At 30.5% G+C, this 20,275-nt stretch overlaps 2 protein-coding genes across 2 annotated transcripts in view; one reads left to right on the plus strand and one right to left on the minus strand.

Moving 5' to 3' along the window:
* Window positions 1-11,158, plus strand: part of LOC107436333 (putative sodium-dependent multivitamin transporter) — a 33,326-nt gene extending 22,168 nt beyond the window's left edge. Inside the window, exons 9-11 of the mRNA XM_071184620.1 lie at window positions 8,393-8,583; window positions 9,034-9,131; window positions 10,944-11,158. Of these exons, the coding sequence (XP_071040721.1) occupies window positions 8,393-8,583; window positions 9,034-9,131; window positions 10,944-11,044 (390 nt within the window). The 3' untranslated portion in view covers window positions 11,045-11,158. The remainder of the gene's footprint in view (window positions 1-8,392; window positions 8,584-9,033; window positions 9,132-10,943) is intronic.
* Window positions 11,159-12,372: 1,214 nt separating this feature from the next.
* Window positions 12,373-18,422, minus strand: LOC139426210 (uncharacterized). The gene is made up of 3 exons (XM_071184130.1): window positions 18,221-18,422; window positions 14,678-14,775; window positions 12,373-12,548 (listed from the first exon to the last, which is right to left on the minus strand). The coding sequence occupies exons 1-3, from the start codon at window positions 18,394-18,396 to the stop codon at window positions 12,409-12,411; spliced, it is 414 nt and encodes a 137-aa protein (XP_071040231.1). The 5' UTR covers window positions 18,397-18,422; the 3' UTR covers window positions 12,373-12,408.
* Window positions 18,423-20,275: the final 1,853 nt, after the last annotated feature.

Raw genomic sequence — 20,275 nt, forward strand, 5'->3', positions numbered from 1 at the left:
GTTTAAGAGTAAGCGAAATCTAGATTCCGATAAGAGTTTTTAGTGAACAAAATGGCGCTGTTTTCCGTCATACAGCCAGCTATTGCTGAAGAGAGTGATCGAAACACTATTAAGAGAAAGATCTATCGGCCTAAAAGATTTTGGGTATTCCAATATTCCGACAACAAAATTTAGAAGTTAATTTAGATTGGAAATTAGTTTTTTTTTTAAAATGGTGTTACTCATAGGCGGAATTCAGTAGTGGAAATGAATAATGTTGGATTGTAGAAATTAATAACAGAAGCTACATAAAAAAAAATGTACAAAAAAAAACAATAGAATCTTAGCTAAAACAAGGAATTACCAAAGTTAGCTATTAGAATTTCATATATTGTTTGAAATATGCATGTGTAGGGATTTAACAATCGACTGTGCTAACCTTCACCTATCTAAAGGTACTTTCAGATGGTTCCAAGTTAACATGTCTTATATAGTATTGATTTGGTATTTAATATTTATAGTGGTAATTACGCTAGATATGCCGATAAGGCTTCCTTTATTTTAATCTGGATTGTTTTCTAAGTATTCCACAATCATTGTTTGCAGGCGAATATTAATTTTTGTACGTGAAGCCATTTGAAAATACTACGTTGTAATTTCTCTCTACACTACTCTCTGTACTTCAAAAAAACACAAACTTGGCTTTTAGAACACAAAATTGTTGAAAATGTATGAATTTTTAATCGATTCCGGATTCCGATATGCTCATGTTGCGGCACAGTGGGTTTTACGAAATTGGCAATCCGATGAAAGCTAGTTTCCGATCGGAATCGTTTCCGAGCGGAATAAATTTCGATGGGTTGGTAATAAGGCCCCAGATTCCGGCATATTTAGAGCAAGCGAAATCTAGAATTCGATAGGATTTTATTTATTTTAGTGATCAAAATGGCGCTGTTTTCTGTCATTACTACCGGTTAAAGCCAATCTGAAAAACATTTTTGTAGTTTTTCTTAGCGTGTAACACAAAATTTGATAATTTTAATTTAATTTTATTTAAAATAGGATATTTTTATAGCTTTCATAACCATAATTGTAGTTCGATACTTAAATTGAGGCTTATTTTGTTTTACGGATTGAGTTAAAAAGAACAGCTTTTCGTTATATTCAGAAAGATGATAACTTATCTATTTCATAATTTTATAACCGTCTTCGAACAGCCAACCTAATTTTGTGTTTACGACTACTGATGTTCAGCTCCGTAGTCTTGTAATTTTAAATCCAACCCAGAAGACAAGGAGAATCCTGTATCAAGTATTGAGTGAAATTTGATCTCCGTGGGGGACTTTTTGATGGAACTAACCCTCATTTCCGTAACATGGAGTGGAAAACCTGGAAAACCTCCCACGGTTAGCCTAACCTCAAGGAGACTCCAGATCTTCTGAGTTACAACGGCTGGGCCTGATTAATAATAACAAATGATTGATTATGAAAAAATAATTTCATTGAGATAATGATGAACCTTTAGTTGAAATCCAATTACCGCCAAGCAATCTGAAAAACATTTTCGTAGTTTTTCTTTGTGTGCAACGCAAAATTTGATAATTTTAATTTCAACTTAATCACGGTTAAAATAAATTATTTTTATAACTTTTATAAACATTGTTTTTCGCCGATACTTAAATCGTGAGTTACTTTGATTTTTGGGATGAGTTAAAAATATAAATACAAAAAATATAAAGAGCATCTCGTTATATGTATTTGTTGTAGTTACTATACGTCGCACTAAAGCTGCACAATGGGCTATTGGCGACGGTCTGGGAAACATTCCTGAGGATGATCCGAAGACAAGCCATCACAATTTTGATCCTCTGCGAAGGGGATGGGACCCCTGCTTCGGTAGCCCAACGACCTGCACGCGAAGTCGAGCACTTTACGGTAGAACAGTTTAACGAGGACCAATACCGCACACCCTCGGTCCCTACGCAGACTGATCCAAGTGGTCACCCACCCGCACACTGACCGTAGTTAGTGATGCTTGACTTCGGTGATCTGCTGCGAACCGTGTCTTAACGATCAGTCCACTGCGGGACGCATCTCGTTATATTCACAGTTATAATTGGCTGTCCGTCAAAGATACTAAAATATGATTCATTATGTAAAAAAAATTCATTACAATTTCTGAGCATTAAGCTGGAACTCTTTAAGCGTCAAGCAGTCTGAAAGATATTTTCGTGGTTTCCCTTTACGTGTAACGCAAAATATGATTGTTTCCTTTTAAAAAATAAAAAAAACATTTATAAAGGCATTAATGTTAAAATATTTACATAAATTATGAGTTATATAATCTTTCTTCCCTGTTAAAACGAAGCAAAATGAAGAGCATTTTATTGAGGGCAATTCATTAGCAGGATAGATAGTCTTTTGCGGACGTTAAGAAATGATTTGGCAGATTTCTTCAGAATAAATGCTATGAATAAATATTTTGATGAAAAAGATTTTTATTTTTAATTCTCATGGGAAAATTTAAAAAAATTATGGGTGCATGACTTATATTTTTTAAAAAAATGTGTCTCAATCTATATTGTTTGAAAACAAATACCGGTAAGGATTCCTTTATTTAAATCTGGATTGTTTTCTAGGTATTCCACAATCATTGTTTGCTGGCGAATATTAATTTTTGTACGTGAAGCCGTTTGAAAATACTACGTTGTAATTTTACTCTACACTACTCTCTGTACTTCAAATAAACACAAGCTTGGCATAGAACACACAAAATTGTTGAAAATATATGAATTTTTAAGCTTTCAGTTCTGAGTTAATGCAATTTTACCTCGCATAGAAGAAGAGAAAACAAACATATCGTTGCCAGATTAATAAATTGGAAATATAGTAATTTTCCAATGGGTCAAAGTGAGTCCCGCCTATAAACTTCAATTTCACCGGAATCGTATGGAATGGCGATTTCGATTCCGATATGATATGCTCAAGTTATGACAAAGTTGGTTTTACGAAATTGGCAATCCGATGATAGCTAGTTTCCGAGCGGAATAAATTTCGATGAGTTGGTAATAGGGCCCCTGGGGCCCTATTACCAGCTTCACGGAATCTGATNCCTTTCTCTCCCCCACCCGAGACAAAATATATCCTAAATAGTAACCCACACCCCTATTTGAAATAGTTATACCTTGTTACCATAGTCACCCCCACGGGTCCAGACGAATAGGGGAGTTCTTACTTTAGACAAATTGTACTTACTTACACATCATTTAGAATTTTAAAAAAGGTACAGAGTAATTTGTTTTGTAGTCAAGATTTGTGGTCCCCTCCTGAGGCCCTATTACCAGCTTCACGAAATCTAATTCCGATCGAAATGAAGCTCTCGTGACGTCATAAATCCGTGAATGTCAGTCAGGCCGTATTATGAGCTCTTGATTCCGCTCGGAACTAAATTCCGATGCGAAATAATTACGAATCCGATTCCGGCAGGTTTAGAGCAAGCGAAATCTAAATTCCGATAGGAGTTAGTTTATTTTAGTGATCAAAATGGCGCTGTTTTCTGTCATTACTACCGATTAAAGCCGATTAAACATTTTTGTAGTTTTTCTTAGCGTGTAACACAAAATTTGACAATTTTAATTTAATTTTATTTAAAATAGGATATATTTATAGGTTTCATAAATATAATTGTATTTCGATACTTAAATTGCGGCTTATGTTGTTTTACGGATTGAGTTCCAGATCTTCTGAGCCACAACGGCTAGGCCTGATTAATAATAAAAAATTATTGCTTAAGAAAAAATAATTCCATTGAGATAATGATGAACATTTAGTTGAAATCCAATTACCGCCAAGCAATCTGAAAAACATTTTCGTAGTTTTTTTTTGCGTGTAACGCAAAATTTGATCATTTTAATTTCAACTTAATCATGGTTAAAATAAATTATTTTTATAACTTTCATAAACATTGTTTTTCGCCGATACTTAAATTGCGAGTTACTTTGATTTTTGGGATGAGTTATAAATAAAAAGAGCTGTCTGTCAAAGATGCTAAAAAATGATTCATTATGTAAAAAAAATTCATTACGATTCCTGAACATTAAGCTGGAACTCTTTAAGCGTCAAGCAATCTGAAAGATATTTTCGTGGTTTCCCTTTACGTGTAACATAAAATAAAATCGTTTACTTTAAAAAAAATAAAAAAAAAATGTTACAAAAAAACATAAAGGCAGCAATGTTTAAATATTTACATAAATTATGAGTTATTATGTCTTTCTCCTTTGTTAAAAAAACAAAAACAAAATGAAGAAGCATTTGATTGAGGGCAATTCATTACCAGGGTAGATAGTCTTTTGCGGACCTTAAGAAATGATTTGGCAGATTTCTTCATAATAAATACTACAAATAATTATTTTGATGAAAAAGATTTTTATTTTTAATTCTCATAGGAAAATTTAACAAATTTACAGTTGCATTATAATAGAACTAGACGCTTCAAACAAGTAATTATGGTTGAATAAGCGAATATCCTTCCTTCGTTTTTAATTAACCTAAGGTTTTAAGTAATCCCAAAATTGCTTGCAATGAAAATAAATATAGACAACCTTGATTTTCCTTCTGGAATTTTATTGTAATTGCATTCAGTGGTGGATATTGCTGGCGAATATTGATTTTTGTACGGGAAGTCATTTTTTAAAGTAAAACGTAGGAATTTTTAAGCTTTCAGTTCTAAGTTAATGTGATTTTAGCTCGCACAGAAGAAGACAAAACAAACATATCGTTGCCAGATTAATAAATTAGAATTATAGTAATTTTCTAATTGGTCAAAGTTAGTCCCGACTACAAACTCCAATTTCACCGGAATCGTGCGGAATGCCGATTTCGATACCGGATTCCGATATGCTCATGTTGCGGCACAGTGGGTTTTACGAAATTGGCAATCCGATGAAAGCTAGTTTCCGATCGGAATCGTTTCCGAGCGGAATAAATTTCGATGAGTTGGTAATAGTGATTTTATAGTCATTTTAAAAAATTTTATGGAAATTGTAAATTTTATATATTAAGAAATATTTGTTGTGGAACGGCACGGAAAAATTATTTTTAGAAAGTATATAAAATAATATGCAACAATAGTAATCGTAAAATAATAATAGAAGTAATAGTAAAATTGTACTAATAGTGAATAATAGTAAATTTCTGTCCCAAGTCAATCTTGTGATATTTTATATGGACATGATACTGTTATTTTTTTGGAGGACCATCTAAATACAGATAAAATGGAAAAAGAAATGATTAGATACTAAAAAAGTAAGAGCTCTTTAAATTTCTCAGCTTTGAATCTGTAGCTGAAATTTTTAAAACTAAATTTGTTTTTGCAGAATATAAATAACTTAAATAAATAAAATAAAATGAAACAATTTTTTCCTCTGCAACTTGTTTTTATATCTTTTTTTTTAAAAAATGCAATAAAAATAAATAGTTTTTTAAACTAATAAAGTTGTTGTTTATTATTTTTTTGCAGAGTTCATTTATTTGAAAGACATAAAATTAAATAATCCATTTGATTGAAAATTCCCTATTTACTGCACATTCTGTATTTGATAAATTAGAACCATATCCAACATGCATTTTGAATGGAAAAGCGCCTTTTTCACATTTTAAGATAATTAATTGATTAATATAATTTTTTTAACATGCTATCAATGAAGCAGCTAAGTGCTTNATATATATATATACTTTCAAAAATTTTATGTGAGGCAATTATGAAGAAAGAATTTCAGTTGTGTAGGATAAATTGCTAAAGAGTTTCATTAAAATAGTTTATTTTTCTTCCAAGTAATATAATTCCTTTTACCTTATTTTTTTTATTTTCTTTATTTCCTTACTTTTTTATTATTTTTACTTTATTTAATTTTTTTTCGTTACTGCAGATGGAACTATGTTTCGTAAACATTTCACTATATTAAAATATTTTACAAAAATATGTTTTGCTATATTAAAACCATTTATATTACTTATAAAACGTTTGTAAAATATATTAGTTGCACTGTCAGAATTTTCAATCTGTGATATGGTAAAATAATCGGAAGCAGTCTGTCCATGCAATTGAGCGCAAATTTAACGGTAACGAACATTTATTTCTAGTATGGTTAAAAAACCATGAATACAAATCTATACGTTTTTTTTTAACAATTCATATCTATCATGGTTTCAAAACCATAAAAAGGAATGAAACTAGACATTGGGGATAGTTTAGCAGCTTTATTGTGCTGCCATCTATGCGTGAATGAGTGTATCGTATGTTATTAGTCCAGGGCCACAAATTGGGAAGTGCAAAACTCTGGAAAATCTTCTTGTGTTGAAGGAAATAGATAAAATATTGTTAACATAAATTGGTCAGACTCCGACTACCGTTTTGTTGATCATAGAATTAACAGAATAGCCTCATGGACTATAATATGTACCCATCTGCAAGGAACTAAAAGGCTTCATCAGGCGAGCGTAGTTGGTGCGATAAAATTCTGGTTCTTTAATTATATTAGGTGAAATCAGTTATTAAACAGTTTTTTTTTCTCATTTAACATTCCTTGTAGTACCTTATTTATGCTCATTTATGGTTTTTTGACTGTTTTGTTTGAACATCATAAAATAACAATTAAATAAATTGTTATTTAACCATTTTTTCTGAGAAATTTTTCTAACAATGTAATACTTTTTGTTGTGTATTTTTGCTGCTGATCACCAGAAAAGTTAGGCTTGTTCTTTCGGATAAAATTTAGATTTCGTAAAAAGCGTCATTAAATTATATTTTATTTGCTAGTAAAATATTAGGTGAATAAGTGCAAGTGGAACTAAACTGTAAAAATTATTAATTTGTCTATAATTCAAATTATAACAATGTACATAACAAAAATTTTAAATACAGCTGTATTGTTTCTAACTGTTATAATGTCAACGTTTCATGTTGTCTGGTATAATTCGTTATCATTCATGATTGCTTTACTTTTTTCATTTTACTTGAAACATTTAGTTCAATTTATCATTAAAGCATTTTCAGTTTTGTGTTCTGAATAAACTTGCTATTTTCAGCATCAGCAATCAACGCATCTTAATTTTTGAGCAGAAAAATAACGAAATCACATTAAACAATGTTGGATACATTTAATATGGCAAAGTATAGTTATTAATGCAAAATACATTTAATAGCGTAAAATAAATTCAATAACGTCAAACGCATTTAAATGTAAATACATTTTAAGAGTAACAATCAATCGCATTTAGGAACATTGTAGTAAAAACTAAATATATTGGTTTAAACTGGTACGTATATCAGAGCAAATGAATTTAAGTCCGTTGTGGGGAGGAAAGTTACAGACCATGTCAACCTTTATCGATGAAACGGGACCCCCACCGTGGTATCGAGTTAACATGTCTTATATACTAGTGAATTGCAATTATATTTTTGTAGTGGTAGATACACTACAGTTCTCCCCCATCAGAATTTATCTGTGATAGAATTCGATGATACCACTAGTTGATTTATTGCTGTTTTTTGTGAGGAGCCGGGAGAGCTGTATTAAAATCACCGTACTTTTGAGTGCTGATCGTGAGAACTGTATTAAGTTCACGATCGCTCCTGTGTTGCCATTAGCAGTCGAGTGTATACGTTGTGAGTGATCGAGACGGAGAAACAACAGCGTGAGGAGATCAATGCCGCCGTCACAAGTAGCAAGTCAACTATTCAATGCGTGGATCATTCATCGAAGTAGGCGTGTTCAAATCGTAGTGGGCGTTTCTACCCAGGTAGGCGTGTTCACATCAAGTCCGAAGGTCACCAATGTGGGCAGAGTTGTTATCGACCATGTCAACCGTCATTTAGGAAAAGGTACCCCACCATAGAATCGAGTTAACATGTTTTATATACTAGTGAAGTGGAATTATATTTTTGTAGTGGTAGATACACTACACCGTCTTTTAGATCTAAATTTATCATTTAAAAAATCAAATGCTATGAACGTAGTAAAAATATTCTTTAGGGTGAAGAAAACAGTAAAATGCGTAAAAATAGGAAGTACAGTGCACACACACAAAAGAAACACTCAGAATAACTTTTGATTTAAAGATTGTTTTTTCACGTACTACAACTCAATCTTAATGGCACACTGGGGTGACCTCAAATATGCTAATTAACTACTGCAGACTATATTTTAATTTGCAAAATCAAACACTAAATGTAATTTTTCACGTACAAATATAGATTTTTATATAAAAATATAATTTACGTATAAGACTTGTTTGAACTCTATTTCTCAGGAATTATTCGACTGATTTTGCTCAGATGAGCATTAAAATATTACTCAAGAAATAACAGCAGAAAAGTTTGGTATTTAAATTATACGAATTTATTTAATTTCAGTGTATATCTTTTGCTGTAGTAGTGACTTATGTAATAATGGCCTGGATTGCGCTAAGCTCTCTTTATGCAAGATATGTTCAACCTGTATTACCTCTGAGCAATAGTATGTGTCTTTCATCGCAAAATCAAACAATGTCTGACAGAAGTTTTAATATATCCTCAACAACATTACCATCACCAATTACGGAAAAGTAAGTATTAAAAGAACTGCTTTATGAAGTTTTAAATTGTTTTAACAGCTCAACATTTAAAATACCGTAAACCGGGGCGAGTCTACCCATTTTAGTTTTATTTAATTTTCACTATTTTAATTTGCAAATAAAAAAAATTTTACCGACGGAGGACTTCGTTCAGACTCTAAGGAAGATGGCGCTGTAGTAGTTTGATCCGTTTTTATTTATTATGTGTCTTTTTAACCGACCTGTTCAAACGTCTTTTGAGAGATTTGTATTGAAAATCAGCAAGCTTTTAGTTGGTGCTCCGTAAGTATATNGGAAGAGAATATGACTTTTTAATATCATTTTGCACTCTTAAAATATTGTCTCTCATCTCATTTAAGTTTTATAGTGGTGAAATATTTAGTGAGTTGGTTTGAATATAAACATAATAAAATCAATAATAAATAAATGATTTTTTTTCAGGTATTACTTTGTACTGTACAAAATGACATTTATGTGGTATTCTTTCATTGGATTCCTTCTGACATTTTTACTCACAGCTTTTGCTGCTTTAATAACGGGTAAGTATGTTAATATTCTTTCATAAGCAATATATCAGTTAAAACAATTTTTAACATAAATATATTAAAAGTTAAAGCATTTTAAAGCATATATTAAAAGCATAAATAACCTCAGAGGACAAAAAATTAGTCAACCTAGTGCACATGCACCGATGAATGATTTGGTTTTGTTAGATGACGCAGTGGTTAAAGGACGTGCTCAGCTGCTTGGGCATCGCCTCAACATGATCAAAGGCAAGAAGCCAGCAGATATTTTCATTTTAAGCGAAAATTTTGTGTAAATATGAGTAAGTACAAAGATGTGGCAGAGTGGCAAAAAGGGGCAATTGTATTTGCTCGTGCCCATGGTCAAATGAAGTTACTGATTAGTTGGTGTTTCTATGCGGTTGGTTCAACGTGTTCGATGCGGATTGTTCAACGTCTAAATATTTAGTAGATTGACGGAATGATCGTAAGGACGTTGTGTTCATGTTCGAAAGAACGTGAGATCGAATCCCACCAGTTGAAGAATTCCCATATATTAAAAGATGACTGGGAACGTATAATCTGTCGTTCACAAAGTCTTCCAAGTTCCCATTACAAATTAATACCTCTGGGGGTACTAAATTGGAGATTGATCATTCTCTGGTTCAGGTCAAAATTACGATTTGTGAATAGATGAATAATGGAGTATGATTGGGTCCTGTAAAACGGACTGTGACGTGTGTGAGACTGAATTCGTATTCTTGGCCAAAGATGGCGCAACTGAAAAAACTGGTAACGCATCCTCTGCATTAAAAATTCGCTTGATTTCAAGCATTTAAGCAACCTTGCTGGCACTGGTAAGTGGCATAAGTAACAACATTTTTTTTATAATATTAAGAATTCAACAAGTATGCTAAAATAAAAAAAAATATAAATGATTTATATCACTATGCATGTCATTGCAATATAAGCTGTATCTCCTTCCGTATTATAATTTAAAATATTCACTGATGTGCATACTATCGAATTATTCAGAAAATAATAAAATTTTATTTGTTATTATTATCAAAAATTACAATGTGTTTATTGTTTTTTTTTTATTATTATAAGCTATCTTTAAATTTTTTGCAGCAGTATTTTTTTCATACATTAAATCCTATTTAAAGTTTTAGAATACCTCTTTAAAAACTTTATCGATCTATGTGACAATCTTTAATTATACTTCCTCTATTTCATTATATGCTACCGATAATGACCAACGTTTTGTGAAATCGACAAAAAAATCCTAGTTTGCTACATTCAACATAGGAAACAAGTTGTTTTATTATAAGGTTTCAGAACTAGTTATAAAGGTCATCAACAGCCGGCGTGCTTGATTAGAAAAACTACGAAATATCTCTTTCTGTAAAATGAAATAACTCTTAATGAAATAATGTTTCTATGAAATAACTCTTTCCATTTTAACTTTCAACGGACGATTCTAACTAAAATGGTAACGCGGAGACTGTTTATTGTATTCTTTTAATGCTACCACATTATTGTTGGTAACGATTATATTGAAATAATTTTTTTTTTATAAATTCTTCCAAATTTTAGAGCGCCATCTATCAACGAACTTCGAAACTTAGTATGAATAAGCTCTCTAGTTTCCTGAGCAAAGCGAACACGACCTTCTTTCCACTTTATTTTTAAATAGTTGGCCATTTTTGGGTATCATCCCATCAACACATAGCTATCATTTTTTACATAGAGATGAAAGGATATCCAATAAATGCTCTTCATCAATAAATATATTTTATGTGAATTAAAAATTTATTTATTTCATTTTTGCTTTTTTACTTTTTGCAGGATGGAAAAAGAATGCAATACCTGCAGATTCTAAGTGTTTGAGTCCTGTTACTCATTTTTGGATGAAGAGAAATCAAGTATTTGTCCAACAAATGAAATAGAAATATTCGATACAGAGTACAGAGACACAAGTAGAATTTTCTTCGTGAAAAGTTGTATACACACAACTGTGTACTCTAAAATGCTCTAAATCCCAAATAAATTAAAAGTTTTCATTGTTGTATTGATGAAAACCACTATTGTCATGACAATAGCTTACTCTTTAAAGTTGCTAAGCTTTTAAGCCCAACAGGACACAGGTGTCCCTCATAAAAAAAAATTATCCTTTTATAATTACACGTAAAAATATATTTTGATATTTTTAAATTTTTGAAAAATTAATCTAATAGTTACTAAAAAATCGGAATTGTTCTAAAATATAAAATCAAAAGAGAATATTATGAAAAATTCATGTAAAAATATTTATCAAAGATTGATTTTGTAAATTAAAGAAATTTTAATGATGAGTAACTGTTTTTCTTAAATCTAAATAACTTCAAAAAAGCGAAAATTTGAAATGTTTTTGAAATTTGAAGATTTTACTTTTTATATAGAAAAATACACCGGTGTTTCATGCATAGTTCGTAGCTATAAATTATTAAAATGATAAAAATAATATTTTTCACTCATCTTGACGTCATTATTACAAAATAAGGAAAAAAGTATAAAAATTTGTTTAATCAAAATTCTGCATCAAAGGAATAGATAGCTCTAATCACATTAAGGTTTTGCGTTCATAATTTTCAAACCTATTTATGAAAGAGAAAGAGAAAAAATCTCCAAAAAGATTAACTAATATTTAAATAATTGTTGGTCTACATAATCGTGTACCATCTTACCGTGCAACATTGAATTAACTGCAGGAACAAATTTTACTCTGAATAAAATGCTGCTCTATTAGTTTCCGAATCAGTAAAATTTAGTTAATCCATCAGACAGAATGAAATAAAGTACTAAGATTATCATATTGTACGATTCAAGCGAAAATATACGAAGCTAATTTCAAAAAAGAGATCTCCTTGGTGCTTAGTCACATTTCAAACCATTGAGTCCATACATATTTTCATAAAACCTGTTACAATTTTTTTCTGCCATTCATACCAGATGTCCATGCGGAAGCAATGAACTTCATATTTCATATCATCATCGTAGAAAAATCAATTAAAATCAGAGTATGATAGCTTTATGCCTGCTGGAAGAACAATAAAAATCACACTCCCCATGCCTTAATGACCTATGACAACAATAGCAAAAAACTAGAAGATCTTTCTCTTATTATTACTCTTGCGTGTTCTATTTAATGCATAATTTTTCATTGATTATGATTAGGGTATTACGTCATCACTAAATCTTCTTACATACTTAAGCTTCAATGTAATTATTTATTTATTAAAAAATTTATATAAAAAATATTTTATATAAAAATCTACAATTGATGTGCTTGTTCAGACGTTTCATAGCCAGAAAGTATGTTGTTTTCCTTATTCTGTGTTGTTTCCTTCATCGAAAGCTTAGTCACTGGACTTAGGCATTTTGAGTCAATTGGCACTACATTTTTTCGCCAACCTGGAAAATATAATATGACTTGACTAGATTTATTACGATAAATTGCCTGCAAAAAAACTCAACAAAGAACGGAATGTACTAGATACCAAATTCGCTTCAATATGAATAGGTTGTTTCATTTATTTTCTTGAAATTTTTAAGGCTAATTCTAAATTAATTAAAGTTAGAAAATTTTGGATTTTAAGAAATAATTTTTTTTCTAAATATAAAATTGCTTAAAGTAGTTCATAATATAAAATTTTCAAAGATTATTTTCTTTTTTATGAAGACCTTTTAAACTTAATTATAAGCAATTGGAAATTTTCTCCGTTAAGTTCAAAATAAAAGCTTATTAGATTAGAATATTCTAATTAGATTTTTTTTTCAATTCGACTGTTAATTAGTTCAGATAATTATCAAGATAAACTAGTTCAAGTTATTAATTCATGCAATGCAAAGTACAATTTTACTCTTTCGATAATAGTTTTGAATATTATAAGGACTATAGGTAATTCAAAGTCCTAATTTTTTTTTAATTTTTCAATTAGTTACCCTATCGGAATATTTGGTTCACGTATTAGTAAAGACACCATATAAATTGAAATATAGTTTCTTAATCCAAATACATTTTTATATCACAGTTATCAATTAAATGCGTTACCTATAAATATGGTTTATTGCATGCAATGTCAAGAAAGAAGTCACCTTAATTGACTTTTGTCCTAATAGCTGGCTTCTCAATTAAGTGCCAAACTTAACAGTTCAAAAACAGTGACGTCATCATTTATTAGTGATATCAATTGAGTTAGGGAGACATACACAAAGAAGAACTAAAATCTAAAATCTTTGAAAAAAATTCTTTTTTACAAAAAGATTTAAATTTTAATCTTCCAAATTGGGAGGAAGCAGCAACCTGGAAGACTAAGTTAAGTGCGAGAGTGTGGTTAAAAGTTTCAACCCCCTTAATCCCTTGGCGCAGATCGGACACCGGTGCCCTTTCACTTATTTTTTTCTGACGCTTTCATGTACAAGTAAAAATACATGTTAGTATTTAATTATTAAAAACGGTCTAAATAATACTAAAATAAATCAGTTGGATTCTCGGAATTATATTTGTTTTAAAATATAAAATCCAAAAAAAGTAATTTGATTTTTTTTTCCATTCTTATTCAAAAATTTACCAATAGTTGATTTTATAAATAAAGGAAATTTCAGTGATAAATAACTGTTTCTCTTAGATCTAAATAACTGCGAAGTTTGAAAATTTATTGTTTGGAAGTGAGTAGCGTTAGGAAGATTTAACTTTCAACGCGTAAAAAGCACCGATGTTTCATGCTGTATTTCATTACGATAATAAATTAAAATTCTAAATATAGTATTTTTCACTTGTTTTGACCTAAATTAGTTCAAAATAATAAATACAATGTATTAAAAATAAGTTTAGTGAAAATTCTGCTTCAAAGGGTTAATGTTCTTTGTATTTTGCCACATCTCGATTACTTTTAAAGTGAAATGAAAACTTTTTGCTTAAAAGTAAATCTCATATATTCCAGATATCTCATATATAAGGTAATTCCAGTAAAAAATAATGCTTGCTTGTTACTTTTATTTGCTTTTTATGATGGCAGAAAGCTTTTAATGGTAGAATATACAAAATGCTATAAGATTTTAAGATACGTTATTTCAAATTGAAAAGTTCAAAACTAGTCGTGTAGTTCCAGAGAAATATAAATTTAAAAATACATTTTTTTTAAAATTTTGTAGCTCAGGAACAAAGTGACTCAAATTGTGTATTTCCTCATTTAAATTTATTTCTGACAAAGAGAAATTGACATTAAAAGGATCAAAATTTAGACCGAACTCCCAATTAAATAATAGATACCAGATATTCTGGCTTGCTGCTTACCATCGTGTTTTTTATCCCAAGAATCTAAATCTGCAAGGAAAAAGTGATATTTAATTTACGGAAATATATTATTTTGGGATTGTTTTGCCGATCTACTTAATATTAAACACTAATTACCTGCATTCAAGGTCATGTTTTTATGTGATTAAGGCTAGCACTTAATTCGTAAAAATGCGATCATTAGACCAAAATTTAATTAGGGTGATACTTTTTCTTTGACTACCAATACGTAAAGCAGTCTTACCTGTTATTAAGACAGCAATTGCCGAATAAAATAAAGTTAAGAAGAGCCCAAGAACGTTATGCCACATGAAAAAGATTTTATAAAGGAAAAATATGTCTCTAAACAAAATGGAAGAAAAAGGGAAAAAATATATTTGTTGCAAATAAAAATAATAAAAATATCTATGCCAACACAAAAACCATATTTATTTTTCAAAAACAACATGTTAAATGGATATTAATACACTGCCTAAATTATGGAAGTAGTTGCAGTAAGAAGTGGCGGCATTCTGAGGGCACTACTTCTTTTTGCGGCCCTTCGATTTTACCAGAACATGTTACAGAACAAAAATTATGATATTCCGTAATATTTAACGACAATAATTATCGTAAAATTTACTTAATCACTCGAATTAAATAAATATTAATCTGCCTAAAATTATGGAAGTAGTTGCAGTAAGAAGTGGCGGCCCTCTGAGGGGTCTACTTCTTTTTGCGGCCCTTCAATTTTTTCTGAATATGTTACAGAATAAAAATTATGATATTCCGTAATTTTTAACAGCAATAATTACCGTAAAATTTACTTAATCACTCGAATAAAATAAATATTAATCTAAAAATTACGGCATAATATTTTACAGTAACAATGTTCTTTACGGTTAATGGATATTAGTGACGACGCCCCCAATAAAATTTTACGGTATTTTATATCGTAATTTGATGCAGAATTTTTTACACTGTGAGACAAAATATAAGAGAAATTTGTTTGTGAACGAATGTAAAAACATTGTTTTAAGCAAATAATCTTTTTATTTTTAATAATTCATATGTGTGCTATAATTACATTTCAAATGTTATTTTTAATGCGTCTTAATTTTTGCAATTTATTCCACTTAATGAAACACTTTTAATGAAAATTCTTTAATAAAATTAATTTTTAAAATACTTATTCAGAATTCTATTTCATTAAAGATGTATCTTAAATCGATGAAATGAATTGAGATATTTTAAATCGAACTGTTCAGATGTTACAAAAAATTATCTATCGTTCAAACACGCTCCTAATTCTAAATAAAAAAATTTATGCATGTAATGCAGAATGACCTTGATTTTCTAAAGTTATTGGGAATGGTTAATAAAAATAAAAAATTATTGCCATTCCAATTATTGCCATTTTTTGTCATTAAACTGTGAAAAGGGAAGATTTTTTTCAAAAAATAATGCTATTTAGTATTTAAAATTTCGTTTTGCTCTCGTAACAAATATTTTAGTTCTATTGAGCACAAACAAAAATATTTATTTAAAAATTAACTTGCATTATTGCCTTAGATAGTAGTACTTCTTTCCTTTATTTTTAATTAACCATTTGTACAAAGCAGAATCTTTAGCTGATTTCATTAATTTTCGAAGCTTATTTCATTGAATGAAGTTGATTCTATTGATGACTCTGCAAGATTAATAAGATTTTACTTTCGATTTCGTTTACCATATCAGAAAGGTCAGCTTGCTCCTCATAGCGCACAAATAATTTCTAGTGGTAGCCTTTGAGAGATGACAACTTGCCCCGGGCAACGGATGAGTATTTTCGAGTGGTAATCTTTGGTGTATGATTTATGGTTTAAAAATTCGATTTATCGGGTTTTTATCGTCCTCTACTGCTGAATAATTCAAAGGTTTGTGTGAAACGTCACTTAGTTTCAGTTGTGCCGCATTGTATCTTTTGAACAGTTGGCAAAATTAACCGAAAATCTGCAAATTTCAGTTTGCAGTTCTCTACCCTTTTTCAAAATATTTTGTTGGATTCGGAGCAGTTGGCATCTATGCTTTGGGATATATTTTTCTTGGCCTTATTGCAGAATATGCTTCTTTTTAGCAGCACCAGAAGTGAATGCTTTTTTGAGGAAGGAAGCGTACAGAACCAGATTAAGCAACACTAGGAATAAAATTATATTTGCCAAGTTGAGCACTTGTCTAAGTTGATCTCTATTACAAAAACCCGAATTTAAATTCCAAAAGTACAACGAAAATACTGAATAATTCTCTTTTATAGGTTGATAATCTTTCTAAGCTGACCATTGACCACTAAAGCAACTCACCGTAAGTAGTCACTCAGGTTTCATTCTAAAAAATAGTGAAACAAAGAAAGCAACTTTCAGATTTCTGAAGCAATACCAAAGCAACCAGCTTCATCAAAAAACGAAACTTTCATTCGTTACTCCCATGAACAATGTAGCCATGTACAGTTTTTTTTTCTCATTTCAAAAACCCCGGATGTAAAAGAGTTATGACATCATATTATTGAAATTGAGCAATGGAAAATACACTTGACGTTTTAATTAGCCGAATTATTCGAAAGATAGAGGTTCAAATAAACTAGTTTCTATCGCATTATTACTGTAAAATAAAGAAATCAAGAGTGGATCCTAGAATAGCTCACCTCTGGGTGACTATTTGATATTTGCTAAGATATTTCGTAGGAATTATTTTGAACGTCTGATCACACCACCAAAATTCTTAAACCTGATTGGTTATTTAATATGTATACTTACACGAAAGTTGGATTTCGTTTAAAAAAGAGGTAAAAAGGTTTATTTTTTTGCCATTTTTCGCTTCTTATCTCTTACTGATAGAATCATCGTTATTATTTCATTATTTAACCATTATTTCATTTATAGCTGTTATTATTTCATGTTTTAATTTTTTTTTGTGTGATACCAGTTGAAAACGGCTAACGAATGGACGAGTGAATTTTCAATAACTTGTAATAATTAAAAAATTTTATAACTTAAACTGTTAATAATTTAATAGTCAGAAAGCAAAGTTAATCTCAGTAATAATTGCCAACTTAACGAGATTTCAGAAAGTCGCCAAGAAGTGGGCTATTCTAGGATTTTTCTAGAAATTAAACTAACTTAATTGCTATTTAGTAATTCTACGGTTTTAAGAAGGTAAAGAGCTTAAGTAATTAATAAGTTGGACAACAAAAAGTATTTTATAAACATAATATGTCTGTATCTGAAATATCTGAATACTTAAAGCTAATTTTATTCCTGTATATGAATGCCTCTCTGACATGGAATCGTATTTATTACTATATTTAAACCCTAATGAAAGAAATTTAATTTTTATATTAAGAGCGTTGCATGATGGGAGGATTGAATAAAAATAATAAACATTTGTTATAATTCATAATTTTAAAATCACTTATATATTCTGATTTTAAGCTAGCTATTCTTTGCAGATCAGTCAGACTGCGACATCGATAAAATAAACCATTGACCCTCGACCCGCCAGCATCTAAATGACAAGCACGAATCATTTTATTTTACCTTATAGATTAAACATAAATAATAATTTTAAAAAATCACAACACATACATAAAGAAAGTATCTTTTGCGATGCGTAGAACAATATAATTTATTACAATTATAATATTATTTTGAAATTACCTTGAGCAAAGCATTTAGAAACTGTTTTCCCTATACATTTTCTGTACATAAGCTAATAAAATGAAGCACATAAAATAAAGTACATAAAATATTCAACAATGAACAGTACTACTTACTTAGGGGGAGGTTTTGTTGATATCATTGAGACAGTACAATTGGCATCGTTTAGACATGTATGTGTGACTACACTAGAATTAGTGCGAAAATATGGGTAAGAGCTGACACTTAATGGTAAAGGAGTTTGGCTGTACTTGCTTGATAAAGATCCGATGGATAACCATGCAACTATCATGTATGATAGGAATACAGCTACAGATATACTCTGAAATAAATTACAGTTTCTTAAATACTTTATAATAGTTGCTTTGCAGTCTTATTCTACAACCGAATTATTTATTTAAAAATAAATAAAAAGAGAACTTTATTCCAAACACCGATTAAAAATTTTAGGAAAAGACAACTTTTAAAACTTTTCTAAGCTCTCAAAATTAAATGACCACTCGCAAACTTTTAGTATCTATGCATTAATCAAGCTTATAACCTATAACCTAAATGTGCGATATTCACTGTGTTGTTGGCGCGGTATAACCACAACGTTCTCTTGCACTTAAAACTCCAAGCAAGCAAATAAACACATACTCTTCCCGTAGCCTCTCATACCTCTTAACTTTTTTTTTCCTTAAAGGTTGATATTTTTTTTAAAAAAAGAAAGAAAATTATAATTTTATTTATAAAGTATAAAGGAGTCGCTAAAGTAAAAGGTAGTCACCCTCGGAAGTCACTTTGCTTATAATAATAAAACACAGCATACATTTTGCTTCTTCATTACATAAAACAGTTAGAAACACTAAGGGGCTTAGTGTTAAAAAGACACAAACTGAATTTCCGATATTCCAAGTGCGAGAGTTATATTTTGCTTTAGAAGTTACAATATTTATAAAAATCAGTAGTGAATAGCATGAATTAAACATATGAATTAATATTTTCATGCTTAACACTGAGGAACAAAACTTTTGTTGCATTTATACAAATACTTGATCTTGCCTAATTCAGATGTAGAGATTTGAAATCAGAAGTTAGTTTCGCTCCAAAAGCAATATATCTTTACTTTTAGAAGGACATTTTTGGAGAAGTATTCAAGTTTAGAAAGGTGCTCACAAAAACTGCTCAAAAAAATTAAAGAATATTATAAGTCTTGCATAAAGTTACGGTATAAGCAAACTAAAATTTTTTGAATAAAATGAAAGAAGAGTATCACAAATGCAAATTTTTCTTTTTTTAAACTCCGCAGAATGCAGATTTTGAGTTTGACGTTGAAGACGACGCTTTAGCGGCAGCGTATTTGATTTGGCTTTCAACTTAATGCAAGACAAAGTGGAAAAAATAACCGACATTCAGTAAGCGCGTTGTTTCGATGAGCGCGATGTCTCAACGTTTAGAGACAGACCAAGCACAAGCTGGAGTAATAGGCATATTTTCATTTGGAGGGAACGGGGCTCTAGAAACAATCCTGCGTTTGTGCACAAAAGTGTAAATTTTGGCGGTGGGGTAGTGATGGTCTATACTGGAATCCCCATTCTTGGACGCACCGATCTCCATATCATTTGAAATGGAGCTCTGACCGGTTACCGATATAGGAATGAACCTATGACCTATTGTAGTCCCTTACACTATAGCAATTTGAGATGACTTCAGGTTAATGGTCGACAATTGAAGGCCACATCGTGCTAACTTGGTGTATGATTTCGTTTTGAAGGAAGGAATCATACGAATGAATTGGCCAGCGTGTTCTCCGCTCATGAACACAACCGAGCATGTTTTGTACAGAATTTCTGCACTCTTACCACCTCTACAAACTCTGCAAGAACTGGAAAGAGCTCTTCTGGAGGAGTGGGGCAAAATACACCAGCTCCTCATTAATAACCCAATTGACTCGATGCAAAGGAGGTGGTCAACGTTGCTGGCCGTCCGAGGAAACCATACCCTCTGCTAAAAACGATTTTCTTGTAAGGAAAGACCTTTTTTGTTTTTCATGTATTCACAAATTGTGTTTTTGTTTTTCTTTTTGTACCCAAATGCTCAATAAAACGCCTTTTTTTCTCCCGAGGAAGTGTCATTTTTATCTATTATACCCTACTATGTCTGTCGATAATGTAGCAAGCATTCAAACA

The sequence above is a fragment of the Parasteatoda tepidariorum genome, chromosome 8 (genome assembly GCF_043381705.1).
Source record: "Parasteatoda tepidariorum isolate YZ-2023 chromosome 8, CAS_Ptep_4.0, whole genome shotgun sequence".
NCBI classification, from domain to species: Eukaryota; Metazoa; Arthropoda; class Arachnida; order Araneae; family Theridiidae; genus Parasteatoda; species Parasteatoda tepidariorum.

Bases quoted from the DNA above. Each gene is read 5' to 3' on its own strand.
- LOC139426210 (XM_071184130.1), bottom strand. From the start codon at position 18,396: ATGATAGTTGCATGGTTATCCATCGGATCTTTATCAAGCAAGTACAGC. The intron at 14,776-18,220 runs GTAAGTAGTACT...CATTTTGTTTAG, and splicing joins TCAACAAAACCTCCCCCTAA to AGACATATTTTTCCTTTATA. The intron at 12,549-14,677 runs GTAAGACTGCTT...TATATTTTCCAG, and splicing joins AATTGCTGTCTTAATAACAG to GTTGGCGAAAAAATGTAGTG.